The 19,843-nt window shown below is 43.0% G+C and overlaps 1 protein-coding gene across 5 annotated transcripts in view; it reads right to left on the reverse strand.

The window, feature by feature from the left end:
• The window catches only part of kif13a (kinesin family member 13A), a 319,880-nt gene that overhangs the window by 168,611 nt on the left and 131,426 nt on the right, over nt 1-19,843 (reverse strand). For all 5 annotated transcript variants that reach the window (XM_078241905.1, XM_078241898.1, XM_078241903.1 and 2 more), the window contains exons 5-6: nt 7,976-8,068; nt 2,125-2,305 (exon numbers count right to left, since the gene is read on the reverse strand). In XM_078241905.1, coding sequence (XP_078098031.1) covers nt 2,125-2,305; nt 7,976-8,068 — 274 coding nt within the window. The remainder of the gene's footprint in view (nt 1-2,124; nt 2,306-7,975; nt 8,069-19,843) is intronic.

The raw sequence follows: 19,843 nt of genomic DNA on the forward strand, positions 1-19,843 counted from the left end.
TCTACTTTTCCCTTAAAAATATTCAGTGATTCTGTCTCCACTGTTCCCTGGAGAAGAGGAATCCAAAGACTCAGAACCCTCCGAGAAAATACTTCTCCTCAGCTCCATCTTAAACAGGAGACCCCTTATTCTTAAACTGCATCCCCTATTTCTAGTCTCCCCCACAAGGAGAAACATCCTTTCAGCATCCGCCCTGTCAAATCACTTCAGCACCTTGCATGTTTCAATCAGATCACCTCTTAATCTTCTGTATTCCAAGCTAGCCTTTCTAAACTTTCCTCATAAGACAACCCCCTGCCCTGCCAATTCCCAGGTACCAGTTGAATGAACCATCTCTAAACTGCTTTGAACACATCCTTAAGTAAGGAAACCAAAACTGTACCGAGTACTCCAGATGTGGTCTCACCAATGCATCTGTGATGCTAGGGACCTTGAGAGCAGTCTGAGATGCATCATCCACTTGCCACTTCTGGCTAAAGATGGTTGCAAATGCTTCAGCCTTGACTTTTGTACTGACATGCTGGGCTTCTCCCTTCATTAGGAATGGAGATATTTGTGGAGACTTCTTCTCCAGTGAGCTGTTTAATTGTCCACCAACATTCACAACTGGATGTGACAGGACTGCTGAGCTTTGATCTAATCCATTGGTTGTGGGATCACTTAGCTCTGATTCCTGTCTTTGGCATGCAAGTAGCCCTGTGTTGTAACTTCACCAGTTGAACACCTCATTTTTAGATATGGGTGATGCTGCTCTTGGCAGGTTCTCCTGCACTCTTCACTGAATCAGGGTTGAGCCCCTGCCTTGAAACGTGTTGTTCACTCATCTGCCGATGCAACAGATAGATTGAAGACGACGTCAAGTCGGTTTTTCCCATTTGCTGGTTCCCTCAGTACCTTCTGCAGTTCCAGTCTAGCGTCTATATCATTTAGGATTCAGTCAGCTCAATCATAGTGGTGCTATTGAGTCACTCTTGTTAATGGACATTGAAGTCTGCCGCCCAGTGTTTGAGCCTCTCGGTTGCTGTAAAGGAGGCACGAGTTCTGCTTTTTCATAAAATACCTTTATTTTTTTGATCCAACTCCACACACAATTCTCCACCACCAAACAGTGCCACCTGTGGCCCTTTTATATATCAGTGACTTCTATTGAATAATTATCAAATTAGGACTTCATTTGAAGGTCTGTTAACCTACACAGTGGTTAGCACTGTTGCCTCACAGCGCCAGGGGCCTGGGTTCAATTCCCGACTTGGGTCACTGTCTGTGTGGAGTTTGCACGTTCTCCGTGTCTGCGTGGGTTTCCTCCGGGTGCCCCGGTTTCATCCTACAGTCTGAAAGACGTGCTGGGTTAGGTGCACTGACCCGAACAGGCGCCGGAGTGTGGCAACTAGGGGAATTTCACAGTAACTTCATTGCAGTGTTAATGTAAGACTTACTTGTGACTAATAAATAAACTTTAAAACTTTAAACTTTATTCCTAACACACAGAATACATTCTTTGCCCCTGCCACCCTTGGTACTTCCTCCAAGTATTGTTCAACACGGAGGAGCACTGATTCAACAAAGTTTGGGGGGGGGGGGGGGGGCGGGGGATGTCTGCCTGATGTCTTTCCTTTTGCCTCTGTAGCAATTTGGGACAACTGAATGGCTTGCTAGGCTATTTCAGAGGGCACATATTGCTGTGAGTCTGGAGTCACATGTAGGCAGCCCAGGAAAGAATGGTGGATTTCCTTCCCAACAGGACATTAGTGAACCAGATGAGTTTTAAAGACAATCAATTATGGTTTTAATGGCCACTATTAGTAACTTTTAATTCCAGATTTATTAATTGAATTTAAATTCCATCAACTACTAATGACTTTAACAATAGGAAAGAACGAGGGTAAAATCTTTTAGTAAAAATGTGAAAATGAGAAAAGTAGTCAAAACTATGGAAGAACCAAGAAAGGATCGGAGTAACTACTTTCAGCATCATGTTCTTTATGAAAGTTAATATTTCAATATCATTGTTGCTGCAATAATAAATTATTATTCAGTTTTCCATCTGAGAGACAGCATGGGAAACATAATTTTTCCAAAGATAATGGTTAAAATAAGCAAGGAGACACTGCAGTTGGCACTCACCCTTTTGGATCAAGGAGATCCCGGACCTTCTCATTATAGATCTCCATATAAGACACTTCTACTTTAAATGTGTGAGATTCATTTTCCACTTTGGAAACTCTTCCAAACAATGCACCACAAAGACGAGGTATAAGGCCTGGCACATCAACACTGCCCATCATTGAGAACGACTTCCCTGAACCTGAATGTACAGAAAAAAAGACTTGCATTTATATAGTGCCTTTCATGCCTGTCCCCAAGTGTTTAACGTAACAAAAAAATGTGAAACAGTAAAACAAAGTTTTGGAAGTGTCTTTTATATAATCAGTTTCACCAGTTAACTAGATCGGGCAGAAATGTGCACACTGCTTCCAAAACATGAGCCCAAAACAATTTAAGACGGAATTTATATCGGGAGAGAAGTGTATTGGTTGGAACCTCAGTTAAGTTATTCCCAATCTTTTTTATCCACCCCACCCCTTGTCGCATGACACACTTCCCTTGCATAATAACCAAGTGGACTCAGGCAAACTGGTCAGATTTGCAGAAGTTACCAAGCTAGAAACATATGAACTGATGAATTAGGAGCAGTAGGCGACCACTTGGCCCCTCGGGCTTGCTCTGCCATTCAATAAGATCACGGCTGATCTAATTTTAACCTCAACTCCACATTCCTGCCTACCCCTTTCAGTCCCTTGCTTATCAAGGAACTAGTTATCACTGCCTGAAGGTTATTCAAAGACATATGAAAGAAGAGAGTCCCAAAGACTCACAACCCTCTGTGGTACTTTTTTCTCCCTAATCTGTTTTAAATGAGCGACATTTTAATTTAAACAGTGACCCCTAGTTCTAGATTCCCCCACCACAGGAAACATCCTCTCAATTTTCACCCTGTCAAGACCCGTTTGGATCTTGTATGTTTCGATCAAGTCACCTCTTATTCTTATAAACTCCAATGGATACAAGCCTAGCTTGTCCAACCTTTCCTCATAAGACAACCTGCTCTTTCCAGGTATTAGTCTAATGAACCTTCTCTGAACTGCTTCCAAAATATTTACATCTTTCCTTAAAGGAGGAGACCCCTACTGTCACAGTAGGCACGGTGGCTAGCACTGCTACCTGACAGCCACAGGAACCTAGGTTCAATTCCGACCGTGGGTGACTGGGTGGAATTTGCATGTTCTCCCCGTGTCTATATGGTTTTTCTCAGGCACTCCGGTTACCTCCCAAATTCCAAACATGCGCGGGTTAGGTTGCCTCTTAATGTCAGGGGGATTAGCAGGGTAAATATGTGGAATTACAGGGATAGGGCCTGGGTGGATTGTTGTCGGTGCAGGCTCGATGGGTTGAATGGCCTTCTTTTGCACTGTCGGGATTCTATGATTCTACTCAAGACATGGCCTCACCAATGCCCTTTATATCTGAAGCACAGCCTCCCTACTCTTGTATTTAATTCCTCTTGCAATAAATGATAACTTTCTATTAGCTTTGCTAATTACTTGCTGCACTTGCATATTAAACTTTTGCAATTCACACAGATCCCTCTGCCTCTCAAAAATCTCTCACCATTTAGACAGCATGCTTCCTTTTTTTTTGTCCTGCCAAAATGGACCACCTTACATTTTTCCACATTATACTCCATTTGCCAGATCTTTTCGCACTCACCTAACTCATCTATATCCTTTTGTAGCCTCCTGAAGTCCCCTTCACAAATTACTTTTCTACCTATCTTTGTGCCATCAACAAATTTAGAAACCATACCCTCAGTCATTTATATAAATTGTAAGAAGTTAAGGTCCCAGCACTGTCCCCTTTGGCACAAACTGCCAGCCAGAAAATGACCCATTTATGCCTACTTTCTATTTCCTGTTAGCTAGCCAATCTTCCATCCATGTCAATGTGTTACCACCCACACACCATGAACTTTTATTTTCCGCAATAGCCTTTGATGTGGCATCTTACCAAATGCCTTCTGGAAATCTAAGTATAGTACGTCCACCGGTTCCCCTTTATCTGCAGCACATTTGACTCCTTCAAAGAACTACTATCAATTTGCTAAGCATGATTTTCCTTTCACAAAAGCATGTTGACTCTGCCTGATTGCCTTGAATTTATCCAAATGCCCTGCCATAACGTCTTTAAGAATAGCTTCTACCATTTTCCCTATGACAGATGTTAAGCTAACTAGCCCATCGTTCCCTGCTTTCTGTTTTCCTCTCCTTTTGAATAATTCACTATTTATATGGGTGGCCCGGTGGCACAATGGTTAGTACTGCTGTCTCACAGCACCAGGGACCCGGATTCAATTCCAGCCTCGGGTGTGTGTGCGGAGTTTGCACATTTTCTCCCATGTCTGTGTGGGTTTCCTCTGGGTGCTTCAGTTTCCTCCCACAGTCCAAAGATGTGCGGGTTAGGTGGATTGACCATGTTCAATTGCCCCTTAGTGTCTGAGAGATTAGTAGGGGATACATGGGGCTACAGGGATTAGGGGCTGGGTGGGATTGTTGTCAGTGCAGGCTCGATGGTGCAGACAGAAGACCTCCTTCTGCACTGTAGGGATTCTATTCTATCCTATTTTCCAATCTAATGGAACCTTCCCTGAATCTAGGGACTGAATCTGGGAATTTTGTAAAATTAAAACCAGTGCATCAACTATCTCACTAGCCACTTCTTTCAAGACCCTAGGATGAAATCCAGCAGGAACTGGGAACTTGGCAACCTGCAGTTCCAATAATTTGCTAAGTACCTCTTCCCGGATTATTGTAATTTTCCCGAATTCCTCCCTCTCTTCCAATTCCTGCTTCACAGTTATTTCTGGAATGTTATTTGTATCCTCTATAGTGAAGATCGATGCAAAACACCGGTTCAATTTACTGCCATCTCCTTAGGAGAGGCAGTTGGTTATGAGCAAACAATAATGGAGTCACAAATTGAGACGTACACAATATGCATGCCAAGCAGAGCGTGAAGTCAAAGGAGGACGAGTTCTGGGACTACACACAAAAATAAAAAATGAATAACGCACAAACTCCACGAACAGTGCCAATAACTTCGGGGTAACGGAAAGAGATCAAGGATTTTAGTAGATTTGATGCACATGTCTAACCACTGCAGAGTTGCGATCAACAAAGCAAATAGAATACTGAATATTATGCAATTGACACAATAGAATATTAGTCATTGAATGTCCTGCTCCAACTGTACATTGCTTTGGTTTGTCCACAGCTTGAGTACAATGCATAGTTCTAGTTACCATGATTCAAGGGACAGATATGGGTCTTGGAGGCAGTTCAAAGAGGAGCCCAAGCAGCAAAGGGCAGAATTATAAAGAGAGACTTGATTTAGGCCTTTCAGTCATAACAGATGGCTGTAACAGGATCTCAGAGAGTATAACAATTACATAAAAGGAAGAATCAGAACATTACTTCAAACTAAATAATGGAAGTAGTTCAAGACTCGATTGAGAAAAAGAAAAACTTCGGACTGATGTCAGGAAGTTAATTTTCATACAAAGAATGATCAATATGTGAAAAGGAGTTCTAAGTTAAGGCAGTGGAGGTAAAATACCTGGAATCATTTGAACAACAGTTAGATTTTCTGATATGGGAGGGTCTACGCTACTGAGTCCTTCTGAAGGATGAACTAATATCACCATCTTCTAAACTTAACTTCTGATCTTGAAAAGCAAAATTTAACTATAACGTCCCAGCTCAACCGACATAAAAATAGTAGCAGCTGTAAATGCAAGAGAGTCCAAACATGATTGGAATCCAAACTATTTTAGTCTGCAGAGATAACTATGTAAAGTATCCATATACTTCTCTAATGTTATAAATCAGAAAAGGACATCATTATATCTGGGTGCACCAGACTAAATGGGTGGTTTAGTTGGTTGGTTCCGGATCTACCTTTGTTCTTGATAAATAAACATAATTTGGGCTTGGATACAGGGGAAATAATAACTAATTTCCTGTCAACATGGGAGAGGGGTGAAGTTTGACAAACAGCAAGGAGGTCTGCAAAAAAGATTTTTAGGAGACATCTGAAATAAGCAACTAGGTGGCAGATACAGATTAATGCAAATAAACACGAGGCAATAAGTTCTGGGAGAAAACACAAGGCATAGGAGCATCCACTCAACAGCAAGGTGCTGAAGAGTGTGGATGAACACAGACAATGAAGACATTAAAATAATTTCCTCCAAGTTTGAGTGCGCATAAATATTAAGACTAACAAATGTTTTGAATTTTAAAAATAGGGGCATAAATGCGTAAGAGCAAATAAGACAACAAATTTGTACATTGCATTGGTTAGGCGCACATTTCTGTCTGCAGTTTTAGGTCCCGATTATAGCACGTTCATTAAAACCACAGGTGGCATACACTGCAGATTCACCAGGAAGATGTCAGGGATTTGAAACCGGAGGATTCTGAGATCCTTGAACCATTTCCACTGACACAGAGAAGCCGTGAAAAGGATTATCAATATGTGAAAAGGGGTTCCAAGTTAAGGCAGTGGAGGTAAAATACCGGGAATCATTTGAACAACAGTTAGATTTAGTTAGTGGAGCTCTTTCTTTCAAGAGTTTGGTAGACTGAACAGGATGAAATTTACTCCTGTTGAGAGGTCAGTTACAAGGTATAATCAATTTTAAATTGTCACTAAGAGTGAAGAGAGATGTCAGGAGAAATGTCCATGCAGCAGATTATTGTATTTTGAAAGTACTTTGAAACAAATAATGTCTGACATAATGGGGGTGATCTTACCATCGTACCCCACCGGCTGACGGGCAGGGCCAGTCGATAAGATCGTGCGAGAGCCGAGAAATCAGCTTCGCACCCGATTTCTAATCTCTCACAATCTTACCCGCACCAGATATCCAGCGAGGTTAGTCTCGTGCCCATTTCCGACGTGAGGCTGAATATTTATTTAAATGTAATTTGCATCTACTTTTAACGAGCTCAGGACTCAATCTCTAGGCTCCCTTTGGGGATGGGGGGGGGTGCCTCTTGGGCACTGCCAGCACCAGCCTGACACCCTGATACTGCCCACTGGACACCTGGCCTGCACACCAGCGGGGTGGGGCTGCACTCTGCAGTTGCAATCAGTGGGGGAGATAGGCAATCGGTGGTGGTGTCAGGAGGGATCGGGGGTCGATATTTGCGAGCGAGGTGGGGCTCCCAATTGGCCGTAGGCCCCTGCGATAGCTTTGGGGGGGGGGGGTGTGCTGGGTCAAAGCTGGTTGCAGCAGCAGAGGCCTGATATGTCTCTCTCAGGCCTGTCAAGCCTCTGCTGACTGCCATTGTTCGTGTGCAACCACAGAGGTCTGCACATGCACAATGGCGCCTTCTGCTGTTACAACAGGCTTGCTGGTAATTTAAGCCCCGCCCCCTTCCCCGAGAGACGAGGACTGGTTTAGCCCATTTTTCCCTGCACTGAGTGCACAAGATTCTGGATTTGAACTGGCCCAAAAAATGGTTGAGAAACCTTCCTGTTTTCCCACCTGTCCTGGACTTAGAATTTTTTTTTGGTTAATGTTCCCCCCAATGTCTATCACAAACTATTTATCAAAAATTCCTTTGTACAAGTAGACACATACTCATGGTTCTGAGGAAAGAGTGGGGCAGTGGAATGAGTTCTGGATTGTTCTAGCATAGAGTTGGCAGAGACAAAGTAGGTTGAATAGCCACCTTCACGCTCTGAGCTTCCATAGAGATTGTGCTTTTTAGCTATATGATTGACAGCCAACCATTTTAAACAAAAAATGAGAATCTTGATAATGATCAATCTAAGCAATTAAAATTATTGCAACTTAGGTTCAAACAAACGTCACTCTTGAAAATTACTAAATCAGATGCTGTATATGTCTTACCTGTCTGTCCATAGGCAAAAATACAAGCATTATATCCTTGAAATGCATTCTCAAGTATCCCTTCACCAAGACACTTGAAAACTACTTCTTGACCTAAAGTGAAAGAGGAAAAAAATCACAGGTTAAGGTAAGAATACAATGGAAGTCTACTCTTCCTCTTCCAAAGGTGTTAACTCAATTTATGACTCCATGAGTCATTTCTCCAGTCATCATTCTTAAAGTGTCATTCCATACATAGCTTACTGGCAGCTGGTTCTCTCCACAGAAAACGTCAGAATCAATTCAAGTTTCAACTCCACATGTGCATGTCACAGCAGGGACCACTCAGGAATGGGAATGCTGGCTGATTGTTACTTGCTTCAGCCCAGGGCACTGCGGCTGAATAAAGAACCTCTATGGCTGCATTGCTTGAGGTCAGTTAACTCACCAAAAACTGACGAACATAGGAACAGGAACGGCCATTTGGTCCTTCAAGCCTGCGTCACCATTCAATAAGATGATGACTGATCTGGTTGTAGTCTCAGCTCCACTTTCCTGTCTGTCCTCCTGTTTAACCCTCAGTTCCTTTGCCTAACAAAGATCTGACGAACACTGCATTAAATAAATCCAAAGATCCAACCCTCCACTACTTTCTGGGGAAGAGAATTTCACACAACAATGACCTTTGGGGAGAAAAAGTTCCTCCACATCTTGGTCTTAAAAGGAGGACTCTTATTTTTAAGCTATGTTCCCTAGTTTAAGTTTCCCCACAAGAAGAACCAAACTCCAAGTATCTAGCCTATCAAGTCCCCTCAGGATCTTAAATGTTTAAGTAAGATCACCTCTGATGATCAAATCGCTGACCTTCTGGTCTCAGTGGTTTAGTAATGCACCTGATGGTGCTTTTGCCGACAAGGCAAACAAAAAAGCTGAGTGAGCAAAGGCCTAACTTGGTTATTTAAGCAACACTGTACCAGAAATGAAAATTTCAGAAACACAACGTTAGAACATTTTATTTTTATATTTTATACAGCATCGTTGCTTTAGATTGATTGCAGTCCCAATTCGTGGGTTGAAAAGTTTCTCTCGTGCTTTAGCTGCGAAAGGTTCTGCATTAAATGAGTTTCAGAAGGCTTAATCCAATCTCAAATTAATTTGTGCCCAGAGCACAAAATGGTTGGTAATTTGGCACAGGATCGTACTGAAGCGACAGTATCATCAATCCAGTTCATAACGATAATTAAATGGGCAGTGTTAAATGGGAAAATCTCATGCTTAAGCAGCTTGATTCTAAAGTTAGAGAGTAACGAAAATGCTGGCTTACCCATAATACACTATAGCTGTGATACACAGCCGATCACCAAGAACTTGCAACACAAACCCACAGCCAAACCTAACCAGACCCCGGAGTGAAGCTCCTTTCTCCAAAGAAAAGCACTTCATTTACCAGATTTAAACCATATTGTACTGATGGAGGGGTGGGGGGTGGGAATCCAGAACCAGGGGTCATAGAACAGAACACAACAGAACAGAATAGAATCCCTACAGGGCAGGAGGAGGCCATTTGACCCATCGAACCTGAACCAACAGCAATCCCACCTAGGCCCTATCCCTGTAACCCCACGCATTTACCATGCTAATCCCCCTGACACTAGGGGGCAATTTATCATGGCCAATCAACCTCACCCACACATTTTTGGAAACCAGAGCACCCATAGGAAACCGCGCAGACATAGGGAGAATGTGCAAACTCCACACAAACAGCCACCCATGGCTGGAATTGAACCCTGGTCCCTGGCGCTGTGAGGCAGCAGTGCTAACCACTGCACCACCATGCCAACCTCAGTCACAGTCTGAGGATAAAAAAGGGTAAAATTTTTAGGACTGAGATTAGGAGAAATTTCTTCATCCAGAGAGTGGTGAATCTGTGGAAATCCCTATCACAGAAAGTAGTTGAGGCCAAAACATTGTATCTTTTCAAGAAGGAGTTATACATAGCTCTTGGGGCAAAAGGGATGAACGCATATAGGAGAAAGATGGGATCAGGCAATTGAGTTGGATGATCAGTCATGATCATAATGAATGGTGGAGCAGACCTGAAGGGCTGAATGGCCTACTCTTGCTCCTAATTTGTATGTTTCTATGTAATTCTATGATCTCAGCAGTCAGCCACGATGCAAAGCATCATCACTGATTGGCGGACCCATCCTATTAATATCAGCAATATTTAAAATGCAGTTGATGCTAAAATGGGAGAATCAAAATAAAAGAGTGATGTGTTTTGAAAGGCAGTCCAGCTTTTGAGTCCATAATGTTTCTTGGCTGTCTATATACCAGCACTTTTCTCCAGGACTCTCAGTCTCCAGATTCCTTCCAGAATTACAACTGCAACTCCATAGTAATAGCTGTCTGCAAATGTCCAATTGGTGCCACACAGGCCATCATTACTGGTAAAATCACATCTTTTAATTGCCTTTTGGAACGCTGGCTACCGCTGTCGCTAGGCAGATTTTTACCTGTTGCTGGGCAGACCACATTCCATCAGGTATTGTTAAATTCATGGTAGTGCTGTTACTAGGCAGATCCATGGCATATAAAAGAAATATGCTAACTCTTTCTACTCTGCTCCTGCTTGCCGTCTCTCGGGCTCCCTAACTCCCCAGTTCACTGACCCTCCCACTGGTTAACTCTTCCGCTCACTGCCTCCCTCTCTCGAACTCTTAGCGAGGGCTCGAGAGGTGAGAGGCTTACACAGGCCATCATTTTGCGGAATTCATCTTGGCTACCAATTTGTCATGAAACTTCCAGAACTTTGCACAAGCTGCTTATGCTACAGACCTGTCAGTATGAATGCAAATACCAAATATTGATTACACAAACATTACTGAATGTAGGCAGTATGTTGAATATTAAGTTCTCACTCCAAGTTACCTTGTTTTAAGTTGCTTAGATTTAACATCATGTTTTTAAAGGAGCTGGTATTCACGTTTGGTTTTGTGGATTTGCATTAATGTTGTTTTGCGTTGGGTGTAACATAGGGTCGTGACACCTCATTGGTGCCATTATGAAGCATCCTCTCCTGCTCTTGACCTTCCCAGTGGCTGACCCGCCCGCTAGCCATCAACTCTCCCACTCCAGACCCTCTTGTATCCAACCCTCCTAGCTGCCACAGACCCACCCACAGGCATCCTCTCCTGCTTGCAGCTTACCTCCACAACCCTGAAACTCAGAGCTTCTCTTGCTCTGCAGGCTGCTCCTGCCTCTCACCTCTCGAGCCCTCACTAAGAGTTCGAGAGAGGGAGGCAGTGAGTGGAAGAGTTAACCAGTGGGAGGGTCAGTGAACTGGGGAGTTAGGGAGCCTGAGAGACGGCAAGCAGGAGCAGAGTAGAAAGAATTGGCATATTTCTTTTATATGCCATTGGATCTGCCTAGTAACAGCACTACCATGAATTTAACAACACCTGATGGAATGTGGTCTGCCCAGCAACAGGTAAAAATATGCCTAGCGACAGCAGTAGCCAGCATTCCAAAAGGCAATTAAAAGATGTGATTTTACCAGTAATGAGATTAGCAGGCATCTAGACAAAATCGAGATGTAAATCGTCCTATTAGTAGGAAACAGCTTATCTGGACGACTGAGAGATCAGAGGAGGTAGGCATATGCTAATTTCTAGAGTCCGGGAATTTGGCAGATGCAGATAGCCAAATACACAGAAGGAAGGATCAAAGAAGAAAAATTATATAATTTCCAGCACACTCAGAAGCGGGAAGGCCAGTTTACATCGAGCAGCTGAGGGGCCAGTTTACAAGACAGCCAGAAAGCTGGGCCTGTAGTCTTAGCCTGTAGCTAGTCTTAGAACTAAGATTGTGCAGCAACCGACATACAGGCAGTTTAAATAACTTCACTGGACCAGGCAAACATGTGCGCGTGTTTAGTGATTCATATACTTGACTGTCTGAGAGTATTATGGTCCCATTTGTGTGTATTTGTCTTTTCTTTAAGTTAATAAATAGTCTTTAGTAATTGGTTTACAATGACTGGACCGGATCTTCTCAAGGAGTTTCACGTGACTCCTCATGTCATTTCAAAAACAAAACTACATACCACCATGAACCAATGTTTCAAGTTGGGACACACTCGCAGATAACATCAGCATAGTTCATGACATAAATTCTTACATTTATTTTATTATTAAAGTAATTTTGTTTATGATTGCAGCAACTTGGCCACGTACAGTGTTTAAACTTACCGCATATAGTGTCTTAATTTTTTTCCTGAAGGGAAAAGGTCCTATAGAATCGAGCTAAATCTTTTATGTTAGTTATACTGGGAAAATCTGATTCACTCAACATAGTTTCATTTGAAGTTGCACTTTTCAAGAACGCAACTACAACATTAAACAAGGAATTACTCTACTTCAGCCGAAACAATAGTTTGCTTCCCTAACACACCACTCGGAATTGATTCCCTTATATTTTGATTTAAATTTTTCCATTTGAAATGATTCAGCCATTAGAAGCAATTGTAAATCACATTTGAACCTACAATAAGAACAGCTAAGACAGGTTATCTTGATGCCAAAATGAAAAGTTAGAAATTGATTATATTTCTGATTCCAGCAAAATTTTCTGGTTGCTTACTTCTCCTTATTTCAGAGTTGACTAAAACAAATATTTTGAGGACCGTCTATATTTTTAAAGAGTTTATTCTGATGATAGCAAAGTAGACTGAAAAATATGTAAAGCTTCAGCAGTTTAAAATGTCCCCTTGCCTATTCGGTAACACCCTGAATGGTGGGGTACTAAGATGCAAAAACCAGGAAGCACACCCATCAGTACTGCTTCATAGGATGCCTCACACATTCAACCAAGGTGACAGTGTCAGTTGTTGGGGAAGGGGGAGTAGAATTAATAATTGGCTGGTTGTTCTTGCGCTCCTGATCACCATCCGTTGACGTACATGTTGGGATGTGGGCATGCATTTGAAGATAGGATCCGGCTTGACTATGATTCTCTCACGGTGAAGCAGCTCAATTAAACTCACTCTCTGGTAACATACAGCCCATTGGACAAGGTACCTTTAAAATTATCAGGGACTTCAGAGGGCAGGGGGGAATTTGAAGTGGGATCGCTGAAGCGAAACATCCAACAAGCAGTCCAATGTCACACACACGCCCACACACACAGTAATTTGGTTTTAATGGCAATTCCAGCTGTACCAAATGTTTACATTAAAAGGCTTTGTTCAAGATCTCATAGCATATGTCACAATATAGGGATATACCTCCTGGCAGCTTATAACAGAAATGGGCCTCACTGATCACATGCAGAACAGAATGGCAGTTTAATTGCCTGAGCCACAATGAACTGTAACACCTCCGAAAGTTTTAAGAGGTCGTCATATGCCCCAGAAAGCTGGCACTTTACTTAACCCTCTGACCCCGTTTGAGGATTGGCTTTCAAAGGCCACAGAACACTGCAAATTCCAAACAAAACAAGACACAAGTATAAAACACACAAAGGTGAAAACAATGTCCTCATTCACAGAAAGCTCGTTATCCAGGATGTCTCATGAACACATACAGTGAAGAAGTTGTTTGATGCAGAGAAACTTAAATACGAAGTAGTGGGTTGTATCAAAGCAAGAATCTGTGTCCAGACAAGCCACAAGGAAAATAGTTAAAGTACTTAACATGCTGCTTTAGGTGAAAGTTGGGAAGTAGACTATTTATTCAGTAAAACTTCACTCAACATAAAATTTATACCACAAAGTGATATTTCCCCTTCAGAAAAGCCAGCAAGATTGTGCTGGCTCCCATGGTCTGGGGTAATCAGAGGTCATATCGCATCACCTAACGAGACTTCCAAAATAAAAAACCAATCCCCTTTATCCAGATTGCTTGCTATATCCTCACAGAACTCCAATAAATTTGTCAGACCTGATTTCCCTTTCGTAAAACTACTTTGACCCTTCCTGATTATATTATGATATATTTAAATTAAAGCAAAACACCACAGATGCTGGTTGAAATAAAAGCAGAAAATGCTGGAATATCTCAGCAGGTCTGGCAGCATGTGTGGAGAGAGAAACAGAGTTTACGTTTAGAATCCAATGTAGGGGAGACCGCATTGGGAGCAGCAAGTGCAGTAGACCAAATTGGAGGAAGTGCAAGAGAAATACTGCTTAACCTGAACGGAGTGTTTGGAACCTTGGACAGTGAAGAGGGAGGGGGTAATTGGGTAGGTGTTGCACCCTCTGCAGTTACAAGGGAAGGTGCTATTGGAAGAGGATGAGAGGATGGGGGTGGGTGAGGGAAGATGAATCTGGTGAACTGGTGCGACGACAATAATCTCTCCCTCAATGTCAGCAAAATGAAGGAGATAGTCATTGACTTCAGAAAGTGTAGTGGAGGACATGCCCTCTCTACATCAATGGGGATGAAATGGTTGAGAGCTTCAAGTTTCTAGGTTTCCAGATCACCAACAATCTGTCCTGGTCCCTCCACGCCGATGCTATAGTTACAAGAGCCCATCAACACCTCTACTTTCTGAGGAGGCTAAGGAAATTTGGCATGTCCGCTACGACTCTCACCAACTTTGACAGATGCACCATACAAAACATTCTTTCTGGTTGTATCACAGCTTGGTATGGCTTCTATTCTGTCCAAGACCGCAAAAAACTACAGAGTCTTGAACGAAGCCCAGTCCATCATGCAAACCGACCTCCCAACCATTGACTCCGTCTGCACTTCTAGCTGCCTTGGAAAAGCAGCCAGCCTAATCAAAACCCCATGCACCCTAGACATACTCTCTTTCACCTTCTTCTGTCAGGAAAAAGATACAGAAGTCAAGGTCATGTACCAACCGACTCAACAGCTTCTTCCCTGCAGCCATCAGACTTTTGAATGGGCCTACCTCATATTAAGTTGATCTTTCTCTACATCCTAGCTATGACTACAACACTACATTCTGCACCCTCTCCTTTCCCTCTCTATGAATGGTATGCTTTGTCTGTATAGCACGCAAGAAACAATACTTTTCACTGTATACTAATACATGTGACAATAATTAATCAAATCAAAATCAAAACAAAATGTGTCTTGTGGTAGCATCATGCTGAAGTTGGTGGAAATGGCAGAAGATGATCCTTTGAATGTGGAGGCTGGTGGGGTGTCCTCTGCCCTCACCCCTCCCTTCAAGAACCACAATAGGGACCCCCAGGTCCTCCCGTTTCACCTCACCAGCCTCAGTAATTTGTTGAAATCCACCATTTGGGATCTCTTATTCTCTTAAATGCAACATTATTTAACAAGGAAAAAGTTAGTTCACGAAATAACCGGCTTCACAAGGAGAAATGTCTCCCTCTTACAAACACTCAGCATACTGAAACACAGTAAGTGAAAAATGAAATTATTCAGTACTTGAAATACACATCTCCTTTCTCCATCCCACAGTTCAAATTCAACTTAATAATTGCTAAATTTTCATGTGATTCAGAGATGATGACAGCAAAATAGACCCATGGGGATGCGATGAAAACACAAGCTTTTCATTACAAAATTTCTGGTGTAATCTGTTTTGTGATGCTGCTATTTAAATACTTTTCTTGACCGATTTCTCATGATGTATCTGCTTTTCAGCACCACCATTTAGGAAAGGAGTACGATGCTAACAGAACCATCATGATTGCTTTCAGAAAGGCTAGAGACCCATGAGAAAAAGGGGGCTTCCTGTATTGCCTCTTGAACTGGAGTCGACACTAGCTATAATCCAAACACACATGTGTAAGGACACCAGTTGCCACTTCTTCCTGGCAATAAGTTTATCCTCAGCCTCCTTATACAAATTAGTGGTCTAGCTTTCCTACTGCCAGCCAATATGGTGGATTCTTTCAGCCATCAAGGGAATTTTGGCTAAGAGGAACAAAGACACAAATGTAACTTGGAAACAATTTCACAAACCTACAAAAGGTGGTACGTGCACTCTTGTTTTCTGCTCCGAGTGTTACAGAATCTATACAGCATCAAGAACTTTGGAGAACCAGTTCCAGAACTTGCACTCTAAACTGCACTTCAAGATTGCATAATGTGATGATTCAGAAAAACACGCACCTACATAATGCATGTGTGTGTTCAGGAAGTCCCAAAGCAACAATGGTTTTTTTTGAAGCAGAGTGATGTTATATAGGCTAACTCAGCAGTCAATTTATGTGCAGCCCCGAGTTAAATGACATTTCATTTTAAAACAATGTTGGCTGAGGGAGGAATATTGACCAGCCGAAATAAAAGCAAAATACTGCAGATGCTGGGAACCTGAAATAAAAACAGTAAATGCTAGAAAAATTCAGCTCAACAATCACCAGGCAGGAATGTTCTCTTCCTGTCGGGAAACACTTCAGCAGTCATGGGCATTCAGCCGCTGATCTTCAGGTGGGCGTTCTCCAAGGCGGCCTTCACGACACACGACAATGCAGAATCGCTGAGCAAAAACTGATAGCTAAGTTCCGCACACATTGAGGACGGCCTCGACCGGGATCTTGGGTTCATGTCACACTATCTGTAACCCCCACGACTTGCCTGGGCTTGCAAACTCTCACTAACTGTCCTGGCTGGAGACAATACACATCTCTTTAACCTGTGCTTAACCCTCTCTCCACTCACATTGTCTGTACCTGTAAAGACTGATGGGGAGATGCCAGCGTTGGACTGGGGTAAACACAGTAAGAAGTCTCACAACACCAGGTTAAAGTCCAACAGGTTTATTTGGTAGCAAAAGCCACTAGCTTTCGGAGCGCTGCTCCTTCGTCAGGTAAGTGGGAGTTCTGTTCACAAACAGGGCATATAAAGACACAAACTCAATTTACAAAACAATGGTTGGAATGCGAGTCTTTACAGGTAATCAAGAAAACAGTACCACTACAGGGAAGTCCATTGTCAACTTGTCGGACTACACACTTCAACCAGATGAAATCGAAGTTCTCAGCCGAGGGCTCAATTTCTGCCCCACCACCAAAATAGACCCCATCAGTCTCGCAGCAGACACAGAGGAATTCATCAGGCGAATGAGGCTACGGGAGTTCTTCCACAAACCCCAAGAGGCCAACAGCGAACACAATGAGACAGCCAATGAATCGGAACAGCTGACGGAGAGATCCGCAGTGCAGCAACCGAAGAGGAAAGAGTCGAATTGGACTCCTCCGGAAGGCCGCTGCCCTCGACTTGACATGTATGCCCAAGCCGTCAGGAGGTGCGTCAACAACAGATTCATCAGCCGCACTCATAAGACAGCCCCGAACATCACACAAGCACAACGCAACACCGTCCGCGCTCTCAAGACCAACCGCAACATTGTCATCAAACCAGCAGACAAAGGAGGGGCCATCATCATACTGAACAGAACGGATTACTGCAAAGAAGTGTACCGACAACTGAACAACGGGGAACACTACAGACAGTTACCCGCAGATCCGACCAAAGAACACACCCGTCAACTCAACAGACAGATCAAGACCTTTGATCCAGACCTTCAGAACACCCTCCGTGCTCTCATCCCACGTACTCCCCGCATTGGAGATCTCTACTGCCTCCCGAAGATACACAAGGCAAACACACTCGGCCGTCCCATCGTATCGGGCAATGGGACCCTGTGCGAGAACCTCTCCGGCTACGTCAAGGGCATCCTGAAACCCATTGTACAAAGAACCCCCGGCTTTTGTCGTGACACTACATACTTCCTACAGAAACTCGGCACACATGGAGCAGTTGAACCAGGAGCACTTCTCATCACAATGGATGTCTCAGCACTCTACACCAGCATCCCCACGACGATGGCATTGCTACAACTGCCTCAGTACTCAACGCCGACAACAGCCAGTTTCCAGATGCAATTTTACAACTAATCCACTTCATCCTGGACCACAACGTCTTCACCTTCAACAACCAGTTCTTCATCCAGACACACGGAACAGCCATGGGGACCAAATTTGCACCTCAATATGCCAACATCTTTATGCACAGGTTCGAACAAGACCTCTTCACCGCACAGGACCATCAACCGATGCTATACACTCGATTCATGGATGACATTTTCTTCCTTTGGACTCATGGTGAACAATCACTGAAACAACTCTATGATGACATCAACAAGTTCCATCCCACCATCAGACTCACCATGGACTACTCTCCGGAATCGGTTGCATTCTTGGACTCACGCATCTCCATTAAGGACGGTCACCTCAGCACTTCACTGTACCGCAAGCCCACGGATAACCTCACGATGCTCCACTTCTCCAGCTTCCACCCTAAACACTTTAAAGAAGCCATCCCCTACGGACAAGCTCTCCGTATACACAGGCTCTCCTTAGATGAGGAGGATCGCAACAAACACCTCCAGATGCTAAAAGATGCCCTCATAAGAACAGGATATGGCGCTCGACTCATCGATCGACAGTTCCGACGCACCACAGCAAAAAATGGCATTCCAACCATTACTTTGTAAATTGAGTTTGTGTCTTTATATGCCCTGTTTGTGAATAGAACTTCCACTCACCTGATGAAGGGGCAGCGCTCCGAAAGCTAGTGACTTTTGCTACCAAATAAACCTGTTGGACTTTAACCTGGTCTTGTGAGACTTCTTACCCTGTAAAGACTCACATTCCAACCATTATCTTGTAAATTGAGTTTGCGTCTATGTATGCCCTGTTTGTGAACAGAACTCTTCACTCACCTGAAGAAGGAGCGACACTCCGAAAGCTTGTGCTACCAAATAAACCTGTTGGACTTTAACCTGGTGTTGTGCAACCCCTTACATCCCAGGATTCAGTGAAAGAACCTATGAACCTTTCCAATATGTCTATATCCCTCCTGATGCCCAAAATTCTACAGAGTACTCGAGGTGCATTCTCACCAATGTAGCAAGATTTCCCTACTTTTATGCAACCTCCCCCTTTCAATAAAGGGTAACATTCAATTTACCTTTTGAATGACTTGTTATGCTAATTTTTTGCCATTCATGTACAAGGACAGCCAGATCCCTCTGTACTGCAACATTCTGCAATCTCTCTCACTTTAAATTATATTTTGCTTTTCTATTCTGTCAGAGAACAACATAGCATTTTCCTAGATTACACTCCATTTACCAAAATTTTGCCCACTCAGTTAACCAATCTATGTCCCTTTGCAATCTCTTTGTATCCTCCTCACAACTTGCTTTCCCAATGGTCTTTGTATCATCAGCAAATCTGGCAATAATACAGTCAGCCCCTTCATCCAACTCAATGATATAAATAGTAAATAGTTCAGGCCGCAGCACTCATCCCTGCAGCAACCACTAGTTAGCAGTTTGCCGACCTGAAAATGATCCTTCACCCAACTTTCTATTTCCTGTATTTTTTGCCAATCCTCTATGCATGCTAACATATCACCCCCAACACTATGTATATCACGCCCAACATCTTTTGGGAATCCAAATACATCAAATCTACTGCTTCCCCTTTACATCCTCATAGAAATCCAATAAATTTGTCAAACCCGATTTCCCTTTTGTAAAACTACTTTGACCCTTCCTGATTATATTATGATTTTTAAATGTCCAGCGACTTCTTTAACATTCAGTTTCTGCATTTTCCTAATGACATACATCAGACAGACTGGCCTATAGTTTCCTGTTTTCTGTCTCCATCTTTCTTCACTAGTGGGGTCACATTTGCGGTTTTCTAATCGACTGGGACTTTTCTAAAATCTGGGAAATTTTGGAATATCGCTGCTGCCACTTCCTTTAAGACCTTAGGATGCAGGCCATCAGGTTCAAGGGACATGTCGACCTTTAGTCCCATTAGTTTTCCTAGTACTTTTTCTCCAGTGACAGTAGAGTCATAGAGGTTTACAGCAT

Source organism: Mustelus asterias, chromosome 2, assembly GCF_964213995.1.
Source record: "Mustelus asterias chromosome 2, sMusAst1.hap1.1, whole genome shotgun sequence".
NCBI classification, from domain to species: Eukaryota; Metazoa; Chordata; class Chondrichthyes; order Carcharhiniformes; family Triakidae; genus Mustelus; species Mustelus asterias.